At 53.9% G+C, this 9350-nt stretch overlaps 1 protein-coding gene and 1 long non-coding RNA gene across 4 annotated transcripts; one reads left to right on the top strand and one right to left on the bottom strand.

Moving 5' to 3' along the window:
• Positions 1–132: 132 nt before the first annotated feature.
• PGLYRP1 (peptidoglycan recognition protein 1) lies at positions 133–4033 on the bottom strand. 2 transcript variants are annotated; one of them, XM_045045903.1, is made up of 3 exons: positions 3699–4033; positions 947–1056; positions 133–382 (listed from the first exon to the last, which is right to left on the bottom strand). In XM_045045903.1, the coding sequence occupies exons 1-3, from the start codon at positions 3986–3988 to the stop codon at positions 204–206; spliced, it is 579 nt and encodes a 192-aa protein (XP_044901838.1). In that variant the 5' UTR covers positions 3989–4033; the 3' UTR covers positions 133–203. The 2 variants fall into 2 exon arrangements, with proteins under 2 accessions (XP_044901838.1, XP_003997717.3); XM_003997668.5 differs by having other exon boundaries at positions 935–1056; positions 3699–4032.
• On the top strand, positions 3523–9350 carry LOC109494761. Of its 2 annotated transcripts, none has more exons than XR_002149795.3 (3): positions 3523–3736; positions 4144–4204; positions 8273–9350. It is a non-coding gene; the product is annotated as an uncharacterized LOC109494761 (long non-coding RNA). The 2 variants fall into 2 exon arrangements; XR_002149796.3 differs by lacking the exon at positions 3523–3736 and adding an exon at positions 3822–3962.

Here is a 9350-nt window from a genome sequence, read left to right as displayed (position 1 = left end):
AGCTGGGATCTCGGGTCTTGGTTCAGGGTCGGGGCCTCTGGGTTCTAAGCACCAGCGAGGACAGAGGGCTGGGTGGGAAGGGCGGGGGTCTGGTGGGAGGTAGAGGGGGGGGGGCAGGGTGGGACACAGGAACACAGTTTGAGCTGCATCTTTATTGGAGGGGAGAGGCGGTGGGGTTTCTGGGTGTAGGGGGAGACGGGGCCTCACTCGTGGTAGTGCGGCCAAGTCCGGATGATTTCATAGAGTTGGTCCCCTGGAGAGAGCGTCCGCTGCACATCCCGGTGTCCTTTGACCTCGTATGTGGGGCTCAGGGCTCCCTGAGCCACACCGCAAGCCAGCAGACTCTGGGCGGCCCTGAGGGCCCGGGGTGGGGGTGACCGCTCTGGGGGAGGCAGAGGCAGGAGTTAGGCTGCCGCTTCGTGGAAGGGCAGAGGTAGTGTGGGGCAGGGGTTCCATTTGTTCCACTCTGGCCCACTAGGGCCCAGAACCGGGTCTGCCAGTCACCTCGCAGGGACTCAACCTTACTGTGCCTCAGTGTCCTCCCCTGTGAAAGGAGAGAGTGGTGGCACCCGCCCCACAGGGCTGTGGGACAATAAAATGAGTTCTTTTAGGCCAACCCCTCGCACAACAGTGCCTGGCACAGCTGAAGCCCTCAGCAAGTGTCAAGATCGGAGCTCATTCTGCCTCCTCTGCCCCCAGACCTCGGGGTCCTACCCATGAGGGCAGCAATCAAGCACTTCTTAGGTGCCAGGGAGCTGGGCTAAGTACTTTTATGGAGATGAACCAATCCTAGCCCAAATGGGGGTTGAAAAGAAATGGCCATTATGCAAAGGAGGAGAGGAGGTTTGGAAAAGCAGTCAGTTGGCCAAGGTCACAGAGGCGCCATCCCCCAGACCCCATGTCTGCCCTTCCATCCCTACAGCTGGACGCTTACCCATATAGTTACCCATGAAGGAGATGCCAATGGACATGGGGTTCCAGGTGACACCCGTGTGGTCGCCCTTGATGTCCCAGCCCCGGCCCTCATACACGAGCCCATCTTCTCCAATCAGGAAGCTGCGCGGATGGGTGGGAGGGTGGGTTTGCTGAGTGAGGGAGGGCATCCTGGGGGAGGACTCCCCCCCCCTCCTCCACTCACCCTGCTCCCTACTACTCAGGCACAATTTCGCCCAACACCCTCCCTCCCTCCCTCTCTCCCCTCCCCTCCATCGTCTTCTGAAATAATAGCAATGCCTCTGGCCCCTGCCACGTGCCTAGCACAGCTCTACCAGCGCCATTTGTCACCCTCAGGGCAACCCTTGAGTCCGTACTGCCCCCACTCGGCAGAGAATCAGAGAGGTGGGGACATCTGCCTGCAGTCACACAGCCAGATAAGGGGCCAGAGCCCAGATTTTCCCTCCTGGGTCCTTGGGACTCCCACCCACGTGATCCTATTCTTTGCTTCCTCCCGCCTCCCGGGAGGATTTGTTGAGCTCTTGATTTGTTGAGGCAGGTGCTACTGTCCTCCCCATTTTAAGCTAAGGAAGCACGAGACTTAGAAAGGGAGGGGATTTGCCAAGGTCACGCCCCAGAGACCCCTGCCTCTCAGAACTCTCCACTGAGAAGCTCTTCTGCCCTTGGCCCAGCCTGCTTCCTGCTTCCTGTTCCCTGCTGGGGTCCACCGAGTGACAGGATCTGGGACTCAAGCATTGGTGTCACCACCAGATACAGACCCTGGAGTCCCAGCATCTACCTCTGGGAGGTTTCCAGGCCTGGCGGCAGATCCTTAAAGACTCATTTGACATGTCTTGATTGGGCGAGTCTGACTTGGCCCGTTGGAATTAACTAGAAGGTCAGCATTTTGATGTTGCAAATATCCGCTGCCTCAGCCCTCCTGCTCAGAGGGTTTCTTGTGACGTACAGAATGCTGGAACTTCAGAATCTTGGGTCCTGAATCTCACGCACAGGAGGCCAGACTCGGAATCTGGCCCGGAAGAGACTAGAAATTCCACAGTGATGCTGGCCCCCAGGACTGGGCTGGTTAAGGCCCTGCCCCAGCCCCTGGTACAGGCAATTGGCATTGGCTAGGTTTGCGTGAGATGGTTGCCTCTAATTTAAACCGTCAGCACCGCCACCAGGTGGGGACAGCGAGGAACCCTTCTTACAGGTCAAGAAACTGAGGCTCAGGGAGAGAATGTGATGTGACGAGGGGGTTCCAGGACAGTTGGATCAGACTCTGAAGCCTAAAATCTGAGAAAGAGACTTCAGTCTGCTCCTCTATAAGGCAGTTCAAGGCCAGCGGCTGAAGCTTTGTCTTCACTACTTCGTGGAAACGCTCAGAATCGGAACCCCTCGGTCTCGGAGGAGACAAAACCCGGGAGTTGCAGCCTCTGAACTGTGCAATCTTGAGCCAGAAGAGCTGAGGATTCCCTCGGTGGCCTCTAGACTTCCAGTGAGGTGCCCAGAGTCCCCAGGCCTCACCCCAGCCCTATTTGAAGCAGTCTCGAAGGGTGGAGCCTGGCAACCTGGATTTCCAGTAAGGTGACTGGTGCTTACCGAGGTCTGAGAACCCGTCGGGTTCAAAGTTCAAAGGCTGCGGAAGCCTTTGTGTGGGACCCCCGCCTGTCACCCCGGAGAGGGAGCTGGGGTTTCTGCCTTTACCCACTTGCAGTCTGTTCTCCCCACGGCCGCCAGAGGGAGCTTCTTGCCTCTCGCGGGCTCACAGCCCTCCCGTGGCTCCCGTATACCTTGGCCCACGAGGCCCTGTGCCGTGTGTCCCAGCCCGACCCGGTCCTCCTCATTTCATGTCACTCCTCCCTGCTCCCCCCAGCCATCCTGACCTCTGCTCTTCAGGCATGACCCTCTCACTTGGCCCTCACAGCCATTAATTACTCCTGCTCGGTCCCCTGCTTACCCCTCTTCCCGCACGCCCCCCCCCGACACAGAGCCCCCTCGAGCCCCCCTGTTTTCTTTCTCCGTTGCTTCCATCACCCTCTGAATTCATCTGGCTGCCTTCGCTTGTTTCCCACCTGTTCCTCCTTGTGGGTCTTGAAATCCCACCGGGCCAGATTCGCGCTGTTGACGCGTCCCGGTCCCCACACCGGCACAGAGCCTGGCACAGTGCCTAAGGGCGAGCGTCCATGAACTCGGGGGGGGGGGGGCTCCCACCGCATGCCCGGTGGCGTCCTAAGTGCTTTGCGTGTGTGTGTGTGTGTGTGTTGGCTGATTTAGTGACCAGGTGGGCCACAAAGGAGCTGACTGCAGAGCAGGGACAGGAAGCCAACGAGCAGAGAGCGCGCATCTGTGCCCGGATCTCGGCCGGCAACCAGCGGAGACTGGAGTTGGCCCCACGCTTCCCCGGCCTGCTTGTCCGCCTCCCATCAAAGGTGGCAGGCTTTGTGAAGGGACTCCGGTGTAGAGGACGCCTTCTTTTGCGTTGGCGAAGTCTGTCCCTTCCTCCGGGAGGGGAGGGGGGGGGAATGGGGGGGTGGGCAGAGCCTGGCCTTCCAGCCCCGCCCCCTCTTCCTCTCCCCACCCCCCACCCAGGCCCCTGAGGCCGCCCGCACATGCGCAGTGCTGTGTGCCGACCCTGGGGAGAAGCCAAGGCCGCCGAGGGGCCGAGTAAGCGGCCCAGGGTGTCAGCCAGGCGGCTCTAGATCGGCCCGTGGCCGCTCGGGCCCGCACACCTTTCCCTACACCCGTCCCGGCTCCGCACTCACTTGTAGCCCACGTCACACCAGTTCAGCGTCCTCGAATGGTAGGTATGCAGGTTCTGCACCTGCTTCAGGCACGAGGCCGGGCTGTCGCAGTGGCTGCCCGCGGTGTGCGACACCACCACGTAGCGCACGGGGTGTTGTAGCTTCTCCCCGCACTTGGACGCGGGGGCCTTCCATTCCCTCCGGGGCACTATGGGGCAGCAGGAACCTGGGGCTTCTTCTCCAGGCGCCCCGAGGCCGAGGCCGAGGAGAGCGAGGAGGGCCCAGGTGAGCAGCGCGCAGCGGCGGGACATGGCGGGCGGGGCGCGGAGGGATGCCTAGGAGCTCGCGGCTGGCGGGCGGGGCCGCCTTTATCTGCTGGGGCAGGAGGTAGGGAAGGCCTTGCTTCACCCCCGGGCGGGACGGGCGGGTCACACCGGACCCCAGATTCTGCTTCCTTCTCTGGCAGGGCTGCAACAGGATGCGGTGGGGGCCCGGGTCTCATCTCTCTTCCTCCCGGAGGGACTGAGGTAACAGACGCCCCCCCCCCCCCCCCCACTGTTTGTAACTGACGTATAAGGAGCACACAGTTTTATGTTAGTTTCAGGCGCACAAGGTCGTGAGTCCACAATTCTGTGCCTTACTCAGTGCTCGCCACGATAGGTGTAGCCACCCTGGGGGGACGCAACGCTATTGCACTCTGACTTTTTTTTTTTTTTTTTAAGCTTATTTATGTATTTAGAGAGAAAGCGAGCGCATGAGCCGGGGAGGGGCAGAGAGAGAGAGGGAGACACAGAATCCGAAGCAGACTCCGGGCTCTGAGCTGTCAGCGCGGAGCCTGATGCAGGGCTCAAACTCACGAGCCGTGAGGTCATGACCTGAGCCGAAGTCAGACGCTCAGCCGACCGAGCCACCCAGGCGTCCCCCAAAGCTCCCGTCTTAAAAACAAGTCATTCAACCTGAGGTCATTGAACCCCTGCAGCAAGCTGAAGATGTCACTAGTGGGAAGCCCATTCCACCGCTGAGGAAACTGAGGCGGGGGAGAGGGGACCTCTCCTTGCTGAGACAGAGGACATGGGAGAGCCTGGTGGCTCACAGCCTGCATTCGAAACCAGGCTGCCTGCGTTTGAATTCTGGCCAGCTTCCAGGGCGTGGGCTCCCGCCAGTGACCCTTCTGTGGCTCAGTTGTCCCCACCTACAAGATGGGAATAATAATATGAAGTCCCTGACCAAGAGGATCCATGTGGAATTCAGTGGGTTGAGAAGGGTCGAGCCCTTAGAAGGTGTCTGGCTCCTGGTGCCACCTAAGGGCCACTGGGACTCGAACTCAAATCTGCCCTCGGTGGTAAGCAACATGATTTACACGGGTGTCACCCGCAGCTCCGTCCTGCCCAGGAGGGACTCAGGGCCACTCAGTGGCTTGAGATCACCTGTTGGGGCGGAAGGCTCTCCTGGGGGCCTCCGCCCTGCGCCGGCCCCCTTTCCTAATCCTTCCTAGAGCAGCTGGCGAGTTCAAGGCTGAGTTCCTCTTTTCCTTCCTTCCGCTTTAGTGGCTTAAAAAAAATTTACAAAAGTAGCACGTGCTGGCTGTACCCAAACTGATACCAAATGCTTATTGTTATTAAACAGTAGTAAAGATTTTACTTTTAAATAATCGCTACACCCACCGTGGGGCTCCAGGGGCTGAAACTCGCAACCCCAAGATCTAGAGTCACATGCTCTATCGACCGAGCCAACCAGGTGCGCCCCCCCCCCCCCTCCCCGGCCAGCTAAACTCACCAGCTCTGTCCACGTGAGCTCACCAATGACAGTGCGGTACGCTGTCTTCTGCCGCGTTGTCCACGCTCCGTCTGTGCTCAGATCCGTGATAGCGAAGCGCACGCCGGGCATCGCTATGCCCTTTTCATGAATTCGCTCAGCACGTGCTTCCAGCATGTTTGTGGGATAGATATCACTATTCACCCCTTTTGCAGCCAAGAAAACTGAGGCCCAGAGAGGTGATCACATATGGGGAGAAGACGGTGATGCCTGGGGTCAGCCACAGGCTTCCTGGACTCCAGAGATGGAATTTTAAACCATATTCCACTTCCTACAAACACGTATAAGACCATACACACACACACACACACACACACACACACACACATATGGTCTTATATGTGATTATATATATATATATATATATATATATATATATATATATATAATTTTTTAAATGTTCATTTATTTTTGAGACCCAGAGAGAGACAGAGCATGAGCAGGGGAGGGTCAGAGAGAGAGGGAGACACAGAATGGGAAGCAGGCTCCAGGCTTTGAGCTGTCAGCACAGAGCCTGATGCAGGGCTTGAACTCACAGACCTCGGGATCATGACCTGAGCCGAAGGTGGACGCTCAACTGACTAAGCCACCCAGGCACCCCCCAACTTTTTTTTTTATCGTTTATTTACTTTTTGAGAGAGAGAGAGACACAGGTGTGAGCAGGAGAGAGGCAGAAAGAGGGAGACGCAGAATCCGAAGCAGGCTCCAGGCTCTGAGCTGTCAGCACAGAGCCCAGTGCAGGGCTCGAACTCACGAACCACGAGATCATGACCTGAGCCGAAATGGGAACGCTTAACCAACTGAGCCACCCAGGCACCCCTATATATATTTTTAAATAACGGAATGAAATCATGCGCATCACTTTGCCTTTCGTCACTTACTATCTCTTGTGCATCTCGCCAGGTCAATACAGCTAATTCTAATTCAATCGTCGTAAGAGTTGCATAGCATTTCATGCTGTGGGCTTACCATTTTGACACAATCTTTGCTTTTTTGGAGCTTTGCAATTCTTTTTCCCGCCCCCATGCTGCACAAAATGTTATCAGACATCCAGCCCTACCTGCTGAAGCATCTATAAATGATAAATATAGACTTTCTAAGTCAAAGACTGTACGTATTTAGTAGTTGTTACTAGATTGTTTCCCCCAAAGGCTGTTAAAAATCCATATTTCTACCAGTGATGTATTGGAGTCCCCATTCACCCCAGAAGAGGGCACTATCTCTTTGTAACTTTAAATGGCATTTTTATAACCACTCAGGAGATTATTTTTCTATGTTTTCTGCCCGTTTGGATTTGTCTTCTATCAATTGCCTGTTATCTCCCTTGTCCATTTGAAAAATAAATTGGGCTAGGGTGCCTGGCTTGCTCAGTTGGTGGAGCACACAACTCTTGATCTCAGAGTCATGAGTTCAAGCCCCCACGTTGGGTGTAGAGATTCCTTAAAAAAATTCTAAAAAAAAAAATAATCGAGTTGTTTATCTTTTTGTTACCAATTTGCAAAGTGAAGAAAAGAATCCCATAACTAGTATTGTTGAGTCGTTGGGTATGTACATTTTGTGTCTCTTTTAAAAGCATTAGGGAATAGCATACATGTAGCAAAATGTACAAAGGTACTTTTAAAATTAATAGAATTAATAGTGTGAAGAACTGTGTTCCTTTTCGCACCGTGAATACAGGATGTATCCAGCAGCCAGATCAGGAAATAGAGCTACATCAAAATTTTTATTTTATTAAAAAATTTTTTTAACGTTTATTTATTTTTGAGAGGCGGAGAGAGATCGAGTGCAAGCAGGGGAGGGGCGGAGAGAGAGGGAGACACAGAATGGGAAGCAGGCTCCAGGCTTTGAGCTGTCAGCACAGAGCTGATGCGGGGCTCGAACTCATGAACCATGAGATCATGACCTGAGCCAAAGTCGGCCGCTTGACCAACTAACTGAGCCACCCAGGCGCCCCCACCTCAGCTAGGATTTATAATTGCATATGGTGTGAGGTAGGGGTTTAATTTGATGTCTAAATGGCTAGCCATTTGTTCTGGTGCTATTTATTAAATAGACCTGTTTTATTTATTTTTATTTTTATTTTTTATTTTTTATTCTTCGACGTTTATTTATTTTTGGGACAGAGAGAGACAGAGCATGAACGGGGGAGGGGCAGAGAGAGAGGGAGACACAGAATCGGAAACAAGGCTCCAGGCTCTGAGCCATCAGCCCAGAGCCTGACGCGGGGCTCGAACTCCCGGACCGCGAGATCGTGACCTGGCTGAAGTCGGACGCTTCACCGACTGCGCCACCCAGGCGCCCCTAGACCTGGTTTTAAATTTCAGCCCTGCCCCTTATTAGCTGGGTGGCCTTGGGCAATTAGGCAGGATTTGACATCGCTGACCACATCCTTCTTGAAATGTTCACTTTCCTCAGCTTCTGTGTCGTAAGACTGTCTTGATTTTCTTTCTGCTTCTCAGCTGGTCTTTTCCTCTCCCTCTTCGACTCATTCTTCCTTCCTTGACCATTAGACTATTCTTTTTTCTGCTGGGTGATTTTCCATCCGGGTAATGGCTTCAGCCACCACTAAAATGCAAGTGACTTCTAGGTGTTTGTGTCCAGCCTGGAGTTTTCAGATGAATTCTGGAACTGTGTATCTTCCTGCCTAGTTCACACCTGTACTTCGATGCCCCACAGGGACCTCCCATGAATATTCCTAAAATGGTTTATGATTTTTCTCCTCCAAAATCAGCCCTCTTCCAGGAGTTCCTGTCTAAGGGAATGACATGATTGTCTTCCAGGTACAAAAGCCATGCATCAGAGCATCATCCTTGACCAAACTCTACCGTGTCCCCTCTTGTGTTGAGTACCCCAGCCCATAGCAGGCGCCGAATATATACTGAATGACTGGTAAGTATCCAGCTCACTCCCTGGTCATGTTGCTGTTATCGCCCAAATATCTTATGAATCAGACCACCCTGGTTTATTTCCACTCTCCCCACCTGGGTCCAGTCACCGTCTCCTTGCACCTGGATTTTCTCCCACCCCCTCGGTGACTTTCCAGCATGCACCTTGGCCCCCATGAGGCCGAAGCTCAGATCTGATCAAGCGACCCTCAAACGTGAGTCACCTTTTTCTGTGGCTTCTCACGACTCTTAGGATGGACCCCAAGCCCTTCGCCACGGCCTGCCTTCAACCTAGTCTCACCCGACTCACTCCTGAGGCCCTCTTCCCCTAGCTTCCCTGCTTTTTGCCGCCCTTGAGGATGCTTTGACTACCCTGTCCCCAGGGGACTTTCTCCGCACTGTGTGCAAGCTTTATTTATTTATTTATTTATTTATTTATTTACATTTTGAGAGAGAGAGAGTCTGAGAGCAGGGGAGAGGGGGAGAGGGGCAGAGAGAGAATCTTAAGCAGGCTCCACACTCAGCACGGAGCCTGACATGGGGCTCGATCCCACGACCCTGGGATTGTGACCTGAGCCAAAATCAAGAGGCAGACACTCAACCAACTGAGTCACCCAGGAGCCCCTGTACAAGTCCTAAATGGGGAACCTTAAGAAATTCAGGAACTTTGTACCTTACCTTTAAGATTACAAAACATGAGGGCGCCTTTTGTAAAAAGGCAGGAATATGTACACATCGGATTGCTTACTAAGAATGTAGTCTTTAGCCGGGTAGTGTGAAGTATTCCTGTGTTAGAATTTTATTTATTCTGTATCTTGTCAGCCTAAGAGTGGGACATGCATGCCCTTGTGAGCATTTACAAGAGCCTCAATGGGTAATTGTTACATTACCCCTAATCCTGAGAACTGTATTACTAGGGTATTTTTAAAATAGGAAATTAAGGGGCGCCTGGGTGGCGCAGTCAGTTAAGCGT

The sequence above is a fragment of the Felis catus genome, chromosome E2 (genome assembly GCF_018350175.1).
Source record: "Felis catus isolate Fca126 chromosome E2, F.catus_Fca126_mat1.0, whole genome shotgun sequence".
Lineage (NCBI taxonomy): Eukaryota > Metazoa > Chordata > Mammalia > Carnivora > Felidae > Felis > Felis catus.
This window is presented reverse-complemented; position numbering and strand designations above follow the sequence as displayed.

What these genes read in the sequence shown, in the direction of transcription:
- PGLYRP1 (XM_003997668.5), bottom strand. Translation starts at nt 3,988, where the DNA reads ATGTCCCGCCGCTGCGCGCTGCTCACCTGGGCCCTCCTCGCTCTCCTC. An exon ending in TGGTGTGACGTGGGCTACAA is followed by an intron (nt 1,057 to 3,698) that starts GTGAGTGCGGAG and finishes CCATCCGCGCAG; the next exon opens with CTTCCTGATTGGAGAAGATG. An exon ending in CTTCATGGGTAACTATATGG is followed by an intron (nt 383 to 934) that starts GTAAGCGTCCAG and finishes TGCCTCCCCCAG; the next exon opens with AGCGGTCACCCCCACCCCGG.